The sequence below is a fragment of the Sphaeramia orbicularis genome, chromosome 1 (genome assembly GCF_902148855.1).
Source record: "Sphaeramia orbicularis chromosome 1, fSphaOr1.1, whole genome shotgun sequence".
Taxonomy (NCBI): domain Eukaryota; kingdom Metazoa; phylum Chordata; class Actinopteri; order Kurtiformes; family Apogonidae; genus Sphaeramia; species Sphaeramia orbicularis.
This window is the reverse complement of record NC_043957.1, coordinates 17,924,111-17,945,902: the sequence shown is the minus strand read 5'-3', so window position 1 is coordinate 17,945,902 and position 21,792 is coordinate 17,924,111. Positions and strand designations below refer to the sequence as shown.

At 41.4% G+C, this 21,792-nt stretch overlaps 1 protein-coding gene across 1 annotated transcript; it reads left to right on the top strand.

The window, feature by feature from the left end:
- The first annotated feature begins 11,917 nt into the window (after positions 1-11,917).
- On the top strand, positions 11,918-13,248 carry LOC115417530 (zinc finger protein GLIS2-like). The gene is made up of 2 exons (XM_030131521.1): positions 11,918-11,954; positions 12,473-13,248. The coding sequence occupies exons 1-2, from the start codon at positions 11,918-11,920 to the stop codon at positions 13,153-13,155; spliced, it is 720 nt and encodes a 239-aa protein (XP_029987381.1). The 3' UTR covers positions 13,156-13,248.
- The last annotated feature ends 8,544 nt before the right edge of the window (positions 13,249-21,792 follow it).

Genomic DNA, 21,792 nt, shown 5'->3' with positions numbered 1-21,792 from the left:
ACGTGATGACGATCATTATATTATGAACAGTCAAATTAATTGAACAATCATTCATTCATTCATTCATTCATTTTCTGAACCCGCTTTATCCTCACTAGGGTCACGGGGGTCGCTTGGAGCCTATCCCAGCTACTTACGGGCAAAGGCGGGGTACACCCTGGACATTTCACAAGTTCATCACAGGGCTGAACATATAGAGACAAACAATCACTCTCACATTCACACCTATGGGCAATTTAGATTAACCAGTTAACCTATCAGTGCATGTCTTTGGATGGTGGGAGGAAGCCGGAGTACCCGGAGAGAACCCACGCTGACACGGGGACAACATGCAAACTCCACACAGAAAGGTCCCACCCCCCCCCATCGAGTGGTGTTGGAATCGAACTCAGGACCTTCTTGCTGTGAGGCACGACTGCTATCCACTGCACCACCGTGTCGCCTAACTGAACATTATGCTATAATTATGTTATAATGCTTTAGGTATGTGCTTTTATTTTAACGTGTAAATGTATAAGCCCTGAAATGGGAATAATAATGAAAAGAAGCAAGGGCGCATCTTTGTTCTTTCCACGTTTTGTTATGACTGAAATTATGTTAAAATTACTTTGTACAACATGAACATGACTCAGTAGTATAGGTATAAAAAAACAAATAAATGACCATGTATGACATCACACAATCAGGTTCAACACATACGACTGTACAACTCCTCCTTAACACATTAGCAGTATGATGCTAGCTTAGCTAGTGAAGCTAATTCAGTGTAACGGGCTCTATGCACAGCTCCACTACTTCCTGAACTTAAGGCCGCTCCTTTATTTCCTGTCTTTCATTATTGGACACACTGATTAATCCAGGTGTGTCTGCTGCTTCTTATTGCGACTACTGTGGTCAGACACACCTGGATTCATCAGCGTGTCCAATAATGAAAGACAGGAAATAAAGGAGCGGCCTTACGTTCAGGAAGTAGAGGAGCTGTGCATAGAGTCCACTGTCATGGTCCACAGCAGCTCACACCTGCAGCTCATCAGCCAATGAGCATCACATATAAGCAACTCTGTTTTTTCCAGTCTTTGTCAGATTGATGCTCTTATTTTGGAAGAAGACTTCAAGTCCCTCAGTCCGCCTCAACCAAGACGTGTAAGTTTTATCTGATGAGTTCTGTGTTCTAAGCCTGAGTTGAATATGAGATTTTTTTGTGAAGAAGGTTTCTGAGTTTTTTGTATCACATCCCAGAGTTTGTAATAGATTGTCAACCTGACTGCACTGTGCATGTGAGTCCGTCCCCTCACCTCATCACACTAATAAACAGTGTATAGACCAAACAATGCTTTAAAATTTGTAAGACCTAATTTACAGTTGTCTAAACTTATAAATATTTTACTTGAGGTTGGTTATATTATTTCGTTACCATACCTGAAAAAGGGGAATAATAATGAAAAGAAGCAAGACAAGTCTTTCTTTACGGAAGCGTATTGCATTCACAAAAAAAAATAATTTCGGCTCTGTTTTTCTGAATTAATGAGATAATTATCTCATAATTACGAGAAAAAATAAGTTAAAAAAAAAAATCGGCGCTGTTTTTCTGAGTTTATGAGATACTGTTTCCTGAAAAAAAAAAAAGCTCTGTTTTTCTGAGTTTATGAGATACTGTTTCCTGAAAAAAAAAAAAAAAAAGCTCTGTTTTTCTGAGTTTACGAGATACTGTTTGCTGAAAAAAAAAAAAAAAAGCTCTGTTTTTATGAGTTTACGAGATACTGTTTTCCGGGAAAAAAAAAAAGCTCTGTTTTTATGAGTTTATGAGATACTGTTTTTGAAAAAAAAAAAAGCTCTGTTTTTATGAGTTTACGAGATACTGTTTTCCGGAAAAAAAAAAAAAAAAAAGCTCTGTTTTTATGAGTTTACGAGATACTGTTTTCTGAAAAAAAAAAAAATGTGGCTGTGTTTCTCTGTCAGTGGGACAGTGGTCCCTGGTCCAGGCAGGAGCTCCTTCTATCTGTGCTGCTGAAAGCCTCTCGGGGGAGCGTGAAGTTGTTTCCGTTCTCGTAACCGGTTCCGATTACGGATCATGGAACTAGTTTCGTTCACAGAAATCAGAACCAAGCCCCGCTTCGTGCAGGGATCAAGCCCTTCAAGCACACCGGCGCTCGGAGCCTGTAACCCTGCTTCCTGACAGGGCACGACCGCGGTGATGGGAGTTGGCATTAATGAAGTCAAATAAAATGACATTCACCAGCATTAAAGAAAATATACACAGCAGAAGAGTGCAAATGTGGATTCATTTATTTGTCGGACCTGATGGAAAGCATTAGTCAGAACTAGATCCATGGAGGAGCGGCTTGGTGTACCGGTTCGTCCCCCCCCAATAACTTTCCATCAGGTCCAGGTGGACAGCTATCCGCTCCCCGGTGTGTAAGCCGGACTGGAGCGGGTGGACGGAGCAGCTCAACTCGACAGAACAGCGGCGGTCGGAGCCTGTAGCCCGGCTTCCTGACAGGACAGGACGCGGTGATGGGAGTTGGCATTAATGACTACCACTACTACTAGGACTCCTGCCATGGGGCGGGTGTCCCGTCCCGGTGCATTGGGCCGACCAGGTGAACCAGTGTTTTCCATGGCTGGTGGTCCTGTGCCAGCTGCTCTGCGTCCTCCATGGTAACTCCATGTTGTCGGAGGTCGCCTGCAATGACGTCGAGCCATCGGGTGCGGGACTTGCCTTGTGGTCGTTTCCAGTCTGCGGCCTTTGGGTCAAACTGAAGGATGGCTCTTGTTGGATGGTCAGGAGGGAGGCGGAGGACATGACCGAACCAGCGGGGGCGACGTTGCGCGGCCAGGCTGGATGCTTTGGGCTGGCGTGTGCGGGCTCCAAGCACCTGATTGGAAACCCGCTGGGGCCACCTGATGTTTTCGATGGTTCTGAGAGCCCTGCTATCAAAGCCATCTATTCTGGCAGCCAGAGTCTGGTTTAAGGGCCGTGTTTCCGAGCCATAGAGCAGGATGGAGAGGACGGCAGAGTTGTAGATCCGGGGCTTCGTCCTGCGTGAGATGGTCTGGTTCCGCCACAGTGGTTTCCAGAGAGACTGCAGAGCTGATGCTGCCAGGGCTCTTCTGCGGGTAATCTCTGGTTTTAGGTCCCCGTTGTCTGTCATCACCCCAGATACACAAAGCTCTTGACAGGTTCTACAATGTCATTACTAAGCTGCAAGGGAGGTGGATCTGGCCCATCACTGACATGCATGAGCTTGGTTTTTGTCCAGTTCACTTGGAGGCCAAGCTTCTGTGCCTCTTCACTGTAACTGCCCAGAGCATCTGTCAGCTGACTGTAGGATGTGCTGAGCAGGATGGTGTCAGCAGCGTACTCCAGGTCCTGGCATTAATGAAGTCAAATAAAATGACATTCACCAGCATTAAAGAAAATATACACAGCAGAAGAGTGCAAATGTGTATTCATTTATTTGTCGGACCTAATGGAACGCATTAGTCAGAACTAGATCCGTGGAGGAGCTCTTGGTGCCCCGGTTCACGCCCCACCCCCATAGCTTTCCACCTGGACCTGATGGAAAGCTGTCCGGGGGTGGGGGGTGAACCGGGACACCAAGACGCATATTTTCTTTAATCATGGTGAATGTCATTTTATTTGACTTCATTAATGCCAACTCCCATCACCGCGTCCTGTCCTGTCAGGAAGCCGGGCTACAGGCTCCGAGCGCCGGGGTTCTGTCGAGTTGAGCTGCTCCGTCCACCCGCTCCAGTCCGGCTTACACACCGGGGAGCGGATAGCTGTCCACCTGGACCTGATGGAAAGTTATTGGAGGGGGGACGAACCGGTACACCAAGCCGCTCCTCCATGGATCTAGTTCTGACTAATGCTTTCCATCAGGTCCGACAAATAAATGAATCCACATTTGCACTCTTCTGCTGTGTATATTTTCTTTAATGCTGGTGAATGTCATTTTATTTGACTTCATTAATGCCAACTCCCATCACCGCGGTCGTGCCCTGTCAGGAAGCAGGGTTACAGGCTCCGAGCGCCGGTGTGCTTGAAGGGCTTGATCCGTGCACGAAGCGGGGCTTGGTTCTGATTTCTGTGAACGAAACTAGTTCCATGATCCGTAATCGGAACCGGTTACGAGAACGGAAACAACTTCACGCTCCCCCGAGAGGCTTTCAGCAGCACAGATAGAAGGAGCTCCTGCCTGGACCAGGGACCACTGTCCCACTGACACAGAAACACAGCCACATTTTATTTTTTTTCAGAAAACAGTATCTCGTAAACTCATAAAAACAGAGCTTTTTTTTTTTTTTTTTTTTCCGGAAAACAGTATCTCGTAAACTCATAAAAACAGAGCTTTTTTTTTTTTTTCGGAAAACAGTATCTCGTAAACTCATAAAAACAGAGGTTTTTTTTTTTTTTTTTCGGAAAACAGTATCTCGTAAACTCATAAAAACAGAGCTTTTTTTTTTTCCGGAAAACAGTATCTCGTAAACTCATAAAAACAGAGCTTTTTTTTTTTTTTTTTTTCAGCAAACAGTATCTCATAAACTCAGAAAAACAGAGCTTTTTTTTTTTTCAGGAAACAGTATCTCATAAACTCAGAAAAACAGAGCTTTTTTTTTTTTTCAGGAAACAGTATCTCATAAACTCAGAAAAACAGCGCCGATTTTTTTTTTTTTAACTTATTTTTTCTCGTAATTATGAGATAATTATCTCATTAATTCAGAAAAACAGAGCCGAAATTATTTTTTTTTGTGAATGCAATACGCTTCCGTACTTCTTGGTCCCACGTTTCTTTATGACTAGAGAGGTCACTCATGGCTTAAACATGAGTGTAGAGCTTCCCCTGCTGGTCTAGTACTGTAACTACAAAACATTCAATACACTTTCCAGGGTATAATCTGTCCCAGGGGTTCTAACCCCAGGTATAGTCTGGACTATACTATGGCCTATTACACCAGCACTAAACTGTGTCCTTCCTGTCTGCACACCTACAAATACTTTAGTACATTGACTTAATTTGCATTGTAGACAAAATGTATACAACATTTGAGTTTCAGACCCATTCCTCTTTTTTTGTCCACATCAATAATCACCTTTGACCAAGGAAAGTGATTTAGTATTGACACCAGTTATACTTAATTTATCAAGAACAAACCACATTGTCATAATCATTTCATGAGAAGATGAAAAATATATAAATGGTAAATGGACTGAACTTATATAGCGCATTTTCTACACCTTAATAGTGCCCAAAGCGCTTTACAATTCCTACATCCACTCACACGCACATTCATACACCAGTAGGCGGTGGCTGCCATGCAAGGCGCTGCCAGGCTCTACTAGGAGCAATTTAGGGTTCAGTGTCCTGCCCAAGGACAATTTAAGCCCCAATTTAAGTCCAACTTCATGGGCAACAGTGTAGATGCATACATTCACACGCCTGTCTTTCAGGAAATCATAACTCTTAGTCTTTATAGTGGCAATCTAGCTACAAAAAATGCCACTTTGGGGATTTTGAAGACATTTCCAACTCATGATGGTGCGTAAAATTAAGGTCCGCCATGGATGTGTGTTTAATATTTTATTTACACACAAATCTTAAAAAACACCGGGTGCCGAATGACTTAAAATGAGCTCCTATACAAAAAGACAAAAATATTAATACAACACCCATTCAGACGGTCACACACACAAGCATGGTTGAAAAACTGTGTGGCTTCCCATGGCTCACATCCCCCTCTCTGATCACTTGTGTCTCCCTTATACAGGGTGACTGTATACTGTGAATTTCATCCTGAATTCTCTGTTTTAACTCATCCAGAGTTCTTGGTCGAGTCGTGTACACTTTACTCTTGAGATAGCCCCACAAGAAAAAAATCACAAACGGACAAATCTGGCGATCTAGGGGGCCAGGGAACGTTACCGAATCTTGAGATCACACGGTTACTGAACAATTCTCGCATAGCTGCCAATGGTTACTAAAATGGGGGTGTGTTTACTTGCTCAAGGTCACTGTCTCGCAGTGCTGCCACTTGCTCATGTCTGCCAATACTCACTTCAAAAATTCCCATTTTTTTGGGTCACCCTGTAATTTAAAAAAAATGAAAATTCCAGCATTGTTTCTTAAATGGCATGTTTTAAGGTGTCAATTACTATGAATAAAATATTTTTCTTCCATCACTCTTGGTTTTATTGGATTGTTAAACAGTTCCCATTTTTTTTGTGTCACCCTGTATAACCTCTGCCTGGCTGATTACTACCTATGCCCACAGGTGTGCAGGTAACCCTAGCAACCAGGTGCCTCACCACAAATGCACACCCACTTTCACACATACAAACACACACATGCAGCACAAGTCTAAATTGGCTACAACAGTCTTAATCAGATTTAAACAGGTGAATGTCATGTAAATTCACGGCCAACTGCTCTTTGTACCAGGCTTCACTTCTGCTGTGGATATGGGGGTCTCAGTATGAGTGCTTATGGAAATGGACCAGCATCAAGTGGAAATTCAACTACAGGTTTTAGCTCTTCCATGTTTCAGTTCTGGAGGTTTCCACTTGGTCTGGAGACACTCTTTTGGTGCTAACCTCCTATGAGGAGGTGAACTGAAAAGGCAAAATATTTACTGATACAGTGCCATCTAATGGACATTTTTTTGAAAGCACAGCATAGATGACCCAAACAGGTAGATGATACAGGATATTATAGGGTTAATGATTATCCTCTGGCTCTTTGGAATGCTTCACCTATTTATTTTCAAGTTGTATGAAAACACACTGTCTCCATTTTGCAAGCAGAAAACCCCAGATGTCATAACACAGACAGACCTACTCCTCTTTAAAGAAAAAAAAAAGTGGACATATATTAACAGGCTGATGAATAATTTACACTGTTTTAAACATTAATGTTTATGGTTGTGATATTTTACGGCAGAGCTGTAACATACTAGGAAGAATCTACCCTTCCAACATGTGCCTTATCGGAGTTTATTGCTGCCATTTCTTTTACGGTGTGGAATGTTTAGTTACCATATCTGGTTTATTGGGTTTTTTTTGTTTCATATTTTTATTGATGTGTATACAAGAAAATGAAAAGTACATGTCAATACCATGTCACACCGATGTCAACATTAACCAGGTTTGTAAACACCATTACTTTTAGATTTGCGTATTTTTTTGGAACAAATAACAATGAAACCTGACAAACAGAGATGGGTATCACGGCCAATTTCCTTAATCGATTCGATTTCAATTCATAAGGTTCTGAATCGATTAATTGCGATTTGATTTGATTCAATATTAATTGATTGATTCAGATTCATTTAGTGATACCAAACTACAATTTTCAGTTGTAACTTGATTATTTGACTACTGCAGCCACGCAACACAGAATCAGTATTGATATTAGAAAGGAACTAAATCTGACACTTCAGCAGTAAACAGATGAATCTGCCCTGAAATAATGAACAGGACACAAACATGTCAATGTTTCTACATTAGCTCAGAACAGACTTCTTCGTCATCTTTATTCTGTTTTATACCTGGTGCTTCCAGCCTTAAGGCACATTACTGTCACCCTGGGGCACTGACACCAATTTGGCCCCCTGAAACAGAATCATGTTGGGCCATTGGTACAAGAAACTCACTGCAGGGGGAGGGTGGGCGGAGCTTCGTGATTTCCTCTTTATATATTCCTCTAACTCCACACTCAGCCACAGGGGATCGAAGTTAATATTTCTAGAACGACTGGCTTCCGTGACCCACCTCTGCCAGCCAGCTCCTCTGCACTGCAGGTTCGAGTTTGAGGCTGGGAGGACCTCCCATAGGGGTTTTCCCCACCCTTCCTCCATGTTCCTCCAGCGTCAGAACTGTTGCGAGCACGACCAAGACTCTCTCCACGTCTCCACGAGGGGCTTGCGAGACGGAGCCGGCCACACTTCTGCATTGGTGGTTCCTGGGTCATTGACTCACGGTCCTGCTCTGAAAAATCAATCTCATCCACCATTAATTGATTACGCAAAATTAAAAACAAATCGATCAAATTGATTTTTTTACCCAGCCCAACTGACAAACAATACTATGAAAAGAATACTAAGACATAGCCTGAATAAAATAATTAAATTGGTGGCATAAACATAAGAAAATAAATAAATAATAAATTATAATGGGGAGAAAAAAAGGGAGGGGGAAGGGAATTACATTGTCTCAAAAAAATCCATAAACGGTTGCCATTTATTGTAGAATTTGTTCAAGTTTCCCTGTTTTGAAAATCTAATTTTCTTTACTTTTAAAAAGGACATAACCTCATTAATCAATTGTGTGCTGGAAGGGGCAATTGTAGATTTCCAACTAGAAGCACTCGGAGAGTGCAGACCTCCGCCAAGGCTGATCAGTGCCCCCCCCCCCGTGGGCCCCCCCACGCCAAGGAGGTTATGTTTTTGCCAGGGTTTGTTTGTTTGTCTGTCTGTCTGTCTGTCTGTCTGTCTGTCTGTTTGTCTGTCTATTAGTGTGCAACATAACTCAAAAAGTTATGGACAGATTTTGATGAAATTTTCAGGGTTTGTTGGAAATGGGCCCCCCCGTGGGCCCCCCCACCCCCGATCACCACCAAAATTTAATCATTTCTTCCTTATCCCATTTCCAACAAACCCTGAAAATTTCATCAAAATCTGTCCATAACTTTTTGAGTTATGTTGCACACTAACAGACAGACAGACAGACAGACAGACAGACAAACAAACAAACAAACCCTGGCAAAAACATAACCTCCTTGGCGGAGGTAATTAAAAAGGAGGTGGCGTTTAGCAATCAGGGAGGTAAAAGCTATTACTTCTAATTCTTTAGCAGAGTATTGGGTATACTCTTCTAGGAGACCAAAAACACCAATGTGTGGTGAAGTGTCAATAGTTTTCAAAAATACCTTGGACATGGTGTTAAAATAAATTAGCCAAAAATTTGTCAGGGCTGGACAAGAAAAAACACATGTGTGTGAGATTGCAGGGTGAGTCTCCACATCTGTCACAGACATCTACCGTATTTGGGAAAATCTGAGCCTGCCTTGTCTTTGAATAGTGACATCTAAATGCAACTTTAAACTGTATCAAGGTCAAACGAGCACAAATAGAGGTTTTGTGAATGACCTTCAATGCAGATTCCCACCAATGTTCCTCAAAAACCAGTCCTAATTCACGCTCCCAAGTTTCTTTTGTGTTGGAGGTTAAACAACCATCGTTTAACTGAATAGTGCTATAAATTTTCGAAATTAAAGACCTTAGGTGCAAAGGTTCACCCCACGGTTGCTCAGGTGGAAGGTGAGGGAAATATCTGGTTCATTAATGCTTTATCAGCAAAGGTATGATAGTCTGTTGGATAAATGTAATTAAACTTGTTGATTGAATCTTGGACAGGATTTTGGCCACTCCTCTCTATTTGGTTAAAGTTCCATGTGACATAAAAGCTTTTCTACACACAGGATTCAATAAAGTACCTTTATTTACCTTTCACACACCTAAGGAGTTGGCTAATATTTAGAGTCTGTAATATATGACCGTTTTCATCTCCAGGATGGTTGTTTTGTTTGCTCGGTTCATTCTAGTTCCCGAAGTCTTACTGTATGAGTCAGTGCATGCCATGTGAAACTGGTAAAGCTGGTCAATGTTCCCCCTGTTACTTTATGAAACTTATCCCTTTTTCGTGCAGTTCTAGTGACTGATTTTAATTTATTTACACTGAATGACTGTCTCTTTGGTTTTCCACTAAACTCAAAATGAAACAGTGTCTTTTTAGTTGAGTTCAAATCATATTCCAATCATTGTCTTAAATGAGTGATATTTAGCCTTTTTTAAATGGAATTATGTATTTTAAAACATTTCCCTGTGGTCTGCATGAACTGTAAATGCTATACTTGGGTTTGAATTCTTCATTAATTCAACTCCACAGGTCCATCTTCAACCCTATTTCTGAGTAATGACACCAGAAAGGTTGTTTTGAACGCTGGCCCTTTAAATGCACATGAGCCACTTCAGGCTCCACCCCCTCCAGGTTGTTGGCCATGCTTTCTGTCCCGTTCAGTCACTTGTGATCGTTAATACAACTAACAACTGAACATTTTAGGTAATCGGTTCGAAGTTTGGACATATTTTCAGTTTTCAGTAGAACCGCTGCTGCTGATAAACAATTCTATCATACTCTGAGAAATGTTCGTCAGAAGTCTTGACCTTATATGTGCAAATGCCGTGACGTAACTAGTTATCAAAAACATAACAAATCAAACAGGAATTAAAACAGGTTGTAGAAATCCCCTCGATTTTTGCCAGAATGAATATAAAGATAGTTTTGCAGCACCTGGAGGGTTCAAATTCAAACTTCATGAACTATTTGGGTCCAAATACACGAATAAATGAACAAAGACTAATAAAAGTAGGTTTAGCAAAATATGACCCCTTTAAGAAAAAGATTCATTTTTGTTTAACTGTATAAAGAAATGTGTTGACTTTCTCCTACTATTTCTGTATACGCATTCATTTTACAATACAATACAAGATATCTGGAACATACCAATAATCTATACTTACTCTCACACATGCTCAAATTAAAGGATTTGGTGAAAATTAAAACAGCACAAATATTATACAAAGCAAGAAATAAATTACTTCCAAGTAGCATACAGAAATTATTCACAGATAGAGAGGGTAGTTTTAACAAGAGACAGAGACTAAATATGAAAAATTTTACCAGAACAAATCTTAAAAAGATGTTCATTTCATGTTGTGGAGTGGTTTTGTGGAACAGATTGGAACTAAAAATCAAACAGAGTGAAAACATCACAAAATTTAAAAAGATGTATAAAAACCTTATTTTTCAGAGATTTAGTGGCAGTGAATGTGAGTACAACAGTAATTTTATCACTGGTGATGAAATGCTTTGAAAAACTGGTCCTAACACCAACCTTAGACCCACATCAGTTTGCGTGGAAGGTGAACAGTTTCATGGAGGACGCCATAGCTACAGCCCTAAATGATGCACTGTCCCATTTGGAGCACCAGCGGAGATACGTGAGGCTGCTTTTTATGGACTACAGCTCAGCGTGGTACAATAGCTGCACAGCACCTTAGAGGAAAGCTCTCCAGAGGGTCGTTAAAACACCTCAGAAGATTGTTCCACTGCCTCAAAAAGAACAGAACATTACAAAGGACAGTTCACATCCTGGTCACATTTACATGATAAGACAAACAGACTAAAGAACATTTTTTACCCAACAATGCAGAAAAACATATCTGATGTTCAGTATGTTTTAAGGGATCAGTACAATGACAGAATGTATGTTTGTGTGAGTGAATGGTTTCTGCTTGTTTTTTTTTCTCTTTTTTTTTTCCCCCACATATTTATTTTATCTGTATGATGCACAGTGTGGATGGCATTTTGATTTTTGTTGTACTTACAACAAATGACAATGCAATGACATAAATCTATTCTATTCTATTCTATTCTATTCTATTCTATTCTATTCTATGTCCTCCTTTATGTTTGTTGAATGTCTTTTAATTGGGTTTGTGTGGATGCAGTACAGGTGGACTCTACATTACAGGACAAAGTCAATCTTGAGTCTTGAATTTTACATCTTATCCACCATTAGTGCTGGGTGATAGCGTCACTTCATTCGCTCCCAGTTCATTTTCACATTGATTTTAAAACTCTTTTATTTGTTTTTAAATGTTTTCATGGTCTTGTCTGACCTCCTACAGCCGGATGCTTCCTCAGCTCAGCATATCAGTCTCTGCTTGTCATCGCCAAGACAAGGAGGAAGTGTTTTCAGTTGCTGCTCTGAAAATGTGGATGAGTTGCCTCACTTCCTGGTTTTATCCTGTTGTAAAACATATTTTTTCTCTTTGGCTTTTAATGCATTTAGAGATAATGGCTTTATTTTACTATCTGTCCCCCCGAGAGGGAGGTACAGCAAGGGGTATTATTTTTGGTTTGGTTTGTTTGTTTGTTTAACATTCTAGCACCAAAATTATGGTTGAATTCATACCACATTGGGTTTATAGATTGCAGGTGACCAAGAATAGACCTGGTTACATTTTGGGAACAGCAGGTCAAAGTTCAAATTTTTTATGAATTTTCTTTTTTTTCTCCCATTTACTTATAATAGGTGAAAATTTCACGTCTATAAATACATCAATTTTGTTTCAATTTACTTCCAGCTTCACACATATATAGAGGCAGTTCATATGCTGACATCAGCACATGCATAGACATGATGACATCGGTTGGATCGATGCCAAAATAAGCTACAATATGTGTGAGAGGCGGGGTTTGTTGTGCCTGGAACCACTGGTTTTTATTGTTTTTAGGATTGGATTGGGGTGACACAGTGGTGCAGTGGTTAGCGCTGTAGCCTCATGGCAAGAAGGTCATGGGTCCATTTCCAACACCACCTTCTTCTGTCTGTCCTTTGTCTTCTTTTAGGAGAGAAACCCTACATTTGTCCGTACGAGGGCTGCAGCAAGCGTTATTCCAACTCCAGTGATCATTTTAAACACACCCGCACTCACTACGTGGACAAGCCTTACTGCTGTAAGATGGCCGGCTGCTTGAAGCGTTACACAGACCCCAGCTCATTACGGAAACACATCAAGGCCCATGGGCATTTTGTTGCTCAGGAACCAGGAGCTCAGAGCAGGCTGGGGGTGGGGCTAGGCCTCCCTATGCACCAGGTCAACGCTGAACGTCCCTCCATGGGCGGGGCTCAGATCATCATTCCTGGAGCAGCTGCTCTCCTGGGGGGCCTGGGGACCTCTTTACCTCTTGCTTTCTGCCACCCCAGAGCCCTGGCCCCCCATGGTGCACCTCTGTTCTCTGTGGGCAGGGGAGGAAGCAGCAGCATGGGGCCGCTGAGCATCTCCGACTCCCCTTTGGTTCACTTCGGACTTTCCGCTGCATCGGTGTTGGGGCTGGGGGCGCTGGGAAGTCTGGAATGGATGGTACGAAAGGATCCGGAAGGTGAAGAGGAAGACGAAGAAGGTGTGGGGGAGGCAGAGGGGGAGGCGCTGAACCTGTCTTCAGGGGTGGGGTCCAGACAAAATGACCCTTTGTCCTGGGTGGTGGTTCCCCCGAGGGCGCTCTTCCTCAAACCAGCTGTGGTCAGCTAGAATGTGCACTTAGACTCCTTCTAATGAGTACTGGGTTTGTGTGTTCATGTGTCTGTTTTCTTGTGTGTTTACTTGGATCTGTGTGGTGACAAAACTTAAGCCATGAAGAGACTCAGTGTTACTTTTGTGCCAGCTCCCAAATTAATTTTTTTCTCTATTTCATCTTCCTGAAGCTAGTTATCATCATTTATTATAATATCATCCTCTTTATTTTGCATTTTTTCAGTAAAAATCTGGTATTTTCCCATATTTCATTCACTGATCATGTAGATTTTCTTAAAAGCTCAGGATGAAGTTGAAGCTGAATTATATCAGAAACAGAGAAAATTGAAGAAAAAGTGACTTTTCAGCAAAAAATATCCATGACGATCCTGCACCCTATGCTGTCCACTCTGGTGGTTTTGCAAGTGGAGCCACACTGATGATTTCCACCTGCCTCAAGTGGCCCACTTATTTAAGCCGCACAAAATGGCTGTTCAGCTCTCTGCTCCAGTCTGTTCTGGTCTAGATCCTGCCCTATTCTGGTCTGGTCTGGTCTGGTCCACCTGGCCCTGCTCATCTCAACTGGCTTCGTCTGTTGTTTTGTTTATTCTGTTTAAGTTTTGACTGAGTTATTGACAAGTTGAGTTTAATAAATTACCATTTGACTCTTTACTACCTTGTCTGTCTCCATCTTTGTCACAGCCTAAGAGCCGGGTTGTGAAATACCCATAACTGAATGTAGTGAGTAGTGTTAATCAAATGCTGGACCATGTAGTAGAATGACAGAAAATGGTTAAAAAAAAAAAAGAAAGAAAAAAAAAGAAAAAAGAAAGAAAGAAAAATTTGCTTATTCATATCGATTTTATTTTATCTTATTTTATTTCAGTTTAGTTTAGTTTAGCTTAGCTTCGTTTAGTTAATTATTCATTAACCCAGGAAGGTCCCCTTGAGATCTAGAAACTCTTCTTCCAGGGAGGAGGATAAAACAAATGCAAAAAGAAAAAGGCAAATACACCATGTCAGCCACGTCATCTATGAACCATTTACGAGTACAGACAACGTGCATAGCAGGAACTGGAAGCAGGAAATAAAGATAGTGTTTCAGATGAGAATATGTGGTTGTGGTGTCTTTACAGAACACAGTCCTGATCTTCCAAAATGAATTCAAACTTAACACTAGAACTGCCATGAAAACATTTTAACACCTCTCACCTATTAATATGCATGTAACTCTGTTTTAATAAAAACCCAATAACTTTTTAAAACAATATAACAATAAGAATCAAATAATGATAATAATGATAATAACATACAATGATAATTTATAGAGAAGATAGATCTCTTTGCTTATTTAGGCATTTATAACATATTACAGCAGAACAGGCCTGTGGTGCTCTTTCTTTGTAAATATTTCTGAATTTATGTTAATTTCCAACAGCAGCAAGGGACTGTTATTATTGTAATGCTTAATATTTATGGGCAGTTTTCTTTTTTTTTTTTTTAATCTATCTGACAGTTTTCTCATATTTTATAACCTGTATTTTTCCATTGATAGTTGAACTGAAGTGCATTCATATGGTTATATTGCTAAAATAAAAGAAATCCTAAAGTGGAAAGATTCATAAAATTATGATGTTATATTATTCCATCTGTTTTAATGAGCTATTTACAAAAAAAAGTCTAAATATTCCAGTAACAGACTTCTTTTAATTTATCCATATAGTTATGATAGTGTTTATTATATTGTTACATTGATGGTAGAGGTTTCTATTAATAGTACTAACAGTAGCAGTAGCAGTATATCCACTGTTAGTACTTGTATTTGGAGTAGTAGTATTAACAGTTATGGGTATTTGTTGAAAGTGTTAGTAATTATTATACTAGTAAAAGCTGTTCTAGTTTTTTAACAGTTGTAGTTTGCTGTGCATCCACGTGTCTCCCCTTTTGTCATGATGTGATGCTATAGAAATAAAATTTGATCGACTGATTGATCATTTGTAATTATAATGCCTGCAGTAGGACAGGGTTAAAATGACTTAATGGTGGTTTAAGGAGGTACTACATTTTTGATGCTTCTACTGTTTTTTAAGTTTTAATTTTAATTTTTTAAATTAGATTTTTATCCTGTTTGATTATTAATTTATTTTCTCATACATGATGTTGTTTTATCTCATTTCTTCATTTTTTTGAATTGATTTAACAGCATCATGTTACATTATCCCTGCCCTCTTTACTCCGATTCACTTAATTTATTCGAAGTGCCATATTTTTTGTATTTGTTGTACACATCTCTCTTATTGTGTTGCTTCTGTTTTGTGTTTTTACTTGCTTCTTGTTTCCTGCTGTTGTGCCCTCTATCAAAGCACTTTGTAAACTTTGTTTTTAAAGGTGCTATACAAATAAAGCTATTATTATTATTATTATTATTATTATTATTATTATTATTATTATTATTATTATTATTATTATTATTACTGTTCAATCCAATCCATTTTTATTTATAAAGAACAAATTTAAACAAACACAAAGGTTTCCAAAGTGCTGCACAGTTAAATAAATGCAATAAAAACATAAGAAAAAGGCAAAATGCTCAATAAAAACACAATGAAACACAATAAATAAATAAATAAATAAATAAATAAATAGACTGCATGCCTCAGAAGCCAATCAGAGGACAGGATTCAGTCTTGTGGTTACTCAGCGGCAGCCAAAACACAACATTGTCTCACATGGAGGAAATATGCAGGAGTTCCGTCTCAGCAGATGACTTCATAGTGAGACGTGGGTCCACATCACTAGCCTGGAAATGATTCTGTTTTGACAAGACTGACGTCGGTCAAAATAATAATATATGCAAGATATGCCGAAAAATGGTTGTCGTGAAGAGCAGTTCAATGACAAATCTGTTCCACCACTTGGGAACAAACCATATGAAACAGTATGAGGAATATGTAAAACTTTATGACTCCAGAAGCATGACTACAGCTAAAGAAAAGATGAGTAAATCTGCACAACACACTCAGCCTAACCCTCACTGAGTCATTCAGCAGAAGATGTAAGAAGCACTTTAAATACGAACAAGAGATGTTGTTCTGAAAAACTGTGTCTATCCATAGATGTCCTGGTAAGCAAGTAGAGTTTTGCACCATTTTTTGTAAAAGAAAGAAAGAAAGAAAGAAAGAAAGAAAGAAATTCATGTTTTAAAGGATATTGTCAGAGTATCGTTATCGGGAAATTTAAAAGAAATAATCGAGATATTTTTTTTGCCCATACGGCCCACCCCTACTACGAGGTGTGAAAAGCCAAAGAGAAGAGGTGGGTTTTAAGAAGAGTTTTAAAATTAGACGGTGCGGAGGCCTGTCTAATGTGCAGCTGCAGTTCATTCCATAGTTTTGGAACTGTGACAGAAAATGTTCGGTCCCCTCTGAGCTTCAGCCATGTTTTGGGAACCCTCAAGAGCAGCGGGTCAGCTGACCTGAGAGATCGGCTGGGTGTGTGGGGGTGCAGAAGCTCAGGGAGGTATGCTGGGGCGAGACCGTTTAGATGTTTAAAAGCAAATAAAAGAATTTTAAAATGAATTCTAAAATGGATGGGAAACCAGTGGAGTAGGAATGTAACGACTACCGGTATAACAATAAACCGCGGTAAAATTCCAGACCTTTAGTATTACCGTTTAAGTTCTAATTATCACGATAACCGTGTTTGATTACTGCACTTTGAAAACTCATGGTACTGCTCATTTCCCGGAGAAGCAGCAGCATTCCAGGCACACATGCCAGTATGCAATGTCTATTTATCTATGAATAAGAAACTAAAACAACTTAAACTTGATATGAAAAATGGTCAAACAATGGCCATAAGGTTCCATCTTTAATGCACATTTGTATGTTTGATGTTTACATGTTAATATTTGAATGTTTCTGCAACAGAAAGTACATTGTGCCTATTATTTTATTGTATTTATTAATTTTTTTTTTTTTTTCAGAATACAACTTTATTATATTATTTCAGTGTATGTATAAGTATTTTTTGAACATTTTGAGCACAATTTCAACAATATCGCGAGAATAATGATAACCGTGATAATTTTGGTCACAATAACTGTGATATGAAATTTTCATATTGTTACATCCCTACAGTGGAGTGAAGCTAAAATCGGTGAAATGTGCTTAAACTTTGTTGTGCCAGTTAAAGACGTGCAGCGGCGTTTCTTAACCAGTTGAAGACATGTGATGGAGGGCCCACTGACGTCCCCCATATGAAGAGCATTGCAGTAATCCAGCTGAGTGGTCACAAAGGCGTGGATTATGGTTTTAAATGTGCTGTCTCTGGAGAAAAGGTCTTATTTTTGCCAGCTGCCTTAACTGGAAGAAACTCCATTTTACCACTACAGTCTACAGTTTGTCCAGAACTCTGCTGCGAGGCTTCTGATCTGCACAAACATCACTCCCATTCTTAAATCACTCCATTGGCTCCCTATTCTATATCGTTTTCATTTTTAAATTCTGGTGCTGACTTTCCGGGTGTTAAGTGGCCAGGCCCCTGCATACATTGCTGCCCTGACTCAGCCCTACAGCTGGGCTCGCAGCCTGAGGTCTTCAGAACAGCACCTGCTGATGGTTCCACACACCTGTCTCAGCACACGGGCTGACAGGTCTTTTAAAGCTGCAGCACCACGGCTCTGGAATGACCTGCCTCTACACCTACGGTCCATGGACTCTGTAGAGTTTTAAAAAAACACCTCAAAACACTCCTGTTCAAGCAGGCCTTTTAATTTCCCAACTGACTCAGGGCTGCTACAAACTGACTGCACTTCATGTATTTATCATGGGCGATTTTAGCCCATTTTTGGGGGTGCTGAAGCACACACACACACACACACACACACACACACACACACACACCTTGTCTCAAAAATGGTTTGAGATTACGATTAAGTACGATTGTTTTTTCTAAAAATAAAAAAAGAGCCAGATTCAGGTAAGATTCTAACATCAACTCGTGTAACTGCATTTTCCACAGCAACCAAATATTCTATTACACTGACCTTGTAACTTGGATAAATGTACCAGTTTATATCTCTTATTAGATATAAAACATACTGTTTGGTTATTTGCCTTTTGGTTAAAGCACAAAGAGAGAGAGGGGAGCAGCGAGACACTGAACATATACACTGGTCCACAGTTGTTTGTTTTTTTGTTTTTTTCTTAAATTATCTGCCTCAGAGATTAAATGTGCTAAATGTTATGTATTTTAATCAGATTAACTGGAAAACAAATGACCAAAACTGGTTTGCTGATGTTTTGACAGTATATGATAGTGTGTTCTTCCACATATTTGTTGGTTTCTGTCCATTTCTAAACAGATTAATAAATGTTCCACTGATAGAACCTGCACAGTGAATGTACTGTCATGTGCAGACAGTGTTTGAAGTAGATCTGGTAGCTCTGACACTAATATTCCTCTGGAGTTAAACCCATTCTCTTGTTGATGTATATGTTGAGGAGCTACTGTATATAAATGGAGGATTGTCTTCCACCACCAATTAGAGTTGGGGTATATTTCTTTTATGATTCCAGTCCATTCCTCTTTTACTGTGGCTCAGCATTTAAATAACTTTGCTCAGATTTGATGGTTTATTCAGAGTTTCTCATACCCAAAATTTTTTTTGGCTTTTCTTTCACAAATGTGGGGATGATGGTCCGAAATTGCATTAAAATGTACAAAACAGTGAAATTTCTCTTGCCTGGCCAGTCAGCACTGCGGGTGCTCAGCACCCCTAAACCTCTGATCCTAGAATCACCCCTGGTATTTATCATGTTTTAATTGTATTTTAACTGTGTTTTATTGTGTTTTAATGGTATTTTAATTGTATTTTTTTCATACTGTTTATTTGTACTTCACATTGTAAAGCAATTTGTGACTCTGTCTGTGAAAAGTGCTCTATAAATAAAATTTACTTACTTACTTACCACAGCTTTACTTTCAGAATCAGAATCAGCTTTATTTGTCACGAGGGGGAAAATGAGAGGACTCAAATGCACAGTACTGAAGGGAAAAAATAACAAGTTTATTTAACAAAAAATGAAAACCAGACAACAAAAAACCTAATACAAAAACTAAAGTAGAGTCCATAGGAAAAAAAACATACAAAACCTGAGTCAGAGTCCGTGGATGAATATGATCAAATGTCCGGGCTATGGAAAGGAGAGAGGAGTAATGGACCAGCGCTGCATGGCTGCAAACCTAATCCTTAAATAGGCCAATGGTAATTGGCTGCAGCCACGCAGCGCCAGCAGGTGAGTATGATGATGATAATGATTATAACAAAAGAGGAGCTGAGGGTCACACAGGCACAGGTCCATGACCAAAAGGGAGGAGCAAAGAGTCACCCAGGCACAGATCCTGACAGGACCCCCCCCTCAAGGGACGGCATCCTGACGTCCCCAGAGATGCGAAAAAGCCCCCCACGAAGACCAGGGCATCCTGGCAAAAGGGGCATGAAGAACCACAGGGGAGATAGGCTGAAGTACCTCCCGGTGGGACGGTGTGAAGAGCCTCCGGGCGAAGAGGGTGAAGCACCTCCCGGTGAAACGGCGTTAAGAGCCTCCGGGTGGACTGGCTGCAGAACCTCAGGGCAAACAGGCTGACGCACCTCCCGGTGAAACGGCGTGAAGAGCCTCCGGGCGAAGAGGGTGAAGCACCTCCCGGTGAAACGGCGTGAAGAGCCTCCGGGCGGACTGGCTGCAGAACCTCAGGGCGAACAGGCTGAAGCACCTCCCGGTGAAGCGGCGTGAAGAGCCTCCGGGAAGACTGCCGAAGCACCTCAGGACAGACCTCCGGACCAGGACGTGGAAAACCTCCAAACCAGGATGATGTAGCCCCTCCGGACCAGATCATGGAGAAACCTCCCGACCAGGACGTGAGAACCCCTCCAAAACAGGACAGAAAAATCCCCTGGTTCGTGGACCTCCAGGGCTGTGGCAGACAGGACTCCAGCTGGGCTTAGGACATTGACTGGAACTGAATATGGCTGGACTAGTGACTCTAACTGAGACAAGACAGACCGAACACTGACTGGACTACAGACATCGACTGGAATTGGACTATGGCTGGACCCATGACTCGAGCTGACTGAGACTGGACAGACAGGGCTATGGACTCTGAGACTGGACAGACAGGGCTATGGACTCTGAGACTGGACAGACAGGGCTATGGACTCTGAGACTGGACAGACAGGGCTATGGACTCTGAGACTGGACAGACAGGGCTATGGACTCTGAGACTGGACAGACAGGGCTATGGACTCTGAGACTGGACAGACAGGGGAACGGACTCTGAACTGACAGGGAGACACAAAGAGCGAGGCCGAGACGGGGAGACACAAAGAGCGAGGCCGAGACGGGGAGACACAAAGAGCGAGGCCGAGACGGGGAAACAGGAACGCTGCGTGGACGGACGGAACCGGACTTCAGGAACGTTGCCGGACGGAACCGGACTTCAGGAACGCTGCCGGACGGAACCGGACTTCAGGAACGCTGCCGGACGGAACCGGACTTCAGGAACGCTGCCGGACGGAACCGGACTTCAGGAACGCTGCCGGACGGAACCGGACTTCAGGAACAGACAGGAACAGGCTTTAAAAAACGCTGCGCGAACAGACAGAATCAGATTGCAGGAACGCTGCACGGACATACTGAATCAGGCTTCAGAAAACGCTGCGCGGCCGGAACCGGACTTCAAGGAGGGGAAACTACCAGACGGCGTACTAGCCTCCAGGTAGTACTGAAAAATACACAGAAAGACAAATACACGGAGAAATACACACGGAGAAATACACACGGAGAAATACACACGGAGAAATACACACGGAGAAATACACTCAGAAAACGGCACACACGGACAGAGAGAGACAGGGAGGAACGAATAAAACAAGCAGAACAAACAAACTAACATGAACAGGCAGATCAGAGCTAATAAACTCACTCAAACCATTAGACACACGAAGGAAAAGACACAAGAGAAGAACCCGGACCCCACGAAGGCCCAGGTCCCCACAAGGAATAGGACACTGGAACACGAGGCGGAAACAGACGAGAGACAGAAACTCACCGGAAAAAACAACACGGGAGGAGAGCCCGGACTCAGCGTGGTCCGTGGCCCCACACAACATGGGAACGCCGGTAAAACAAGGCAGGAAACAAACAGGGAACAGAGACACACTGGGAGAAAAACCGGGGTATGCACCCGACGGCTCCGGGACCTCCCGAACCAGCCGGCACGGAGGAGACCGAGCCGCCGTCGCTGAGGACAAGGGTGAGGACAAAGGTAAGTCTCAGAAAAGCCGGATATAGGACAGGGAAGCGCAGAGCGACGATATAGAGGAGAACTATGGAAAGGCGAACGAAACCAGGGATGAAAAAACTAAAAACACGGAAAAACGAAAAAACGGGTCCCTTCAGTACCGGCTGAGTCCAGGTATGGCTGGTCCATTCTGTCACGAGGGGGAAAATGAGAGGACTCAAATGCACAGTACTGAAGGGAAAAAATAACAAGTTTATTTAACAAAAAATGAAAACCAGACAACAAAAAACCTAATACAAAAACTAAAGTAGAGTCCATAGGAAAAAAAACATACAAAACCTGAGTCAGAGT

Excerpts from the sequence above, each read along its gene's own strand:
- LOC115417530 (XM_030131521.1), top strand. The coding sequence starts at position 11,918 with ATGGCTTTATTTTACTATCTGTCCCCCCGAGAGGGAG. Across the intron at positions 11,955-12,472 it reads TCTGTCCCCCCGAGAGGGAG|GAGAGAAACCCTACATTTGT; the intron begins GTACAGCAAGGG and ends GTCTTCTTTTAG.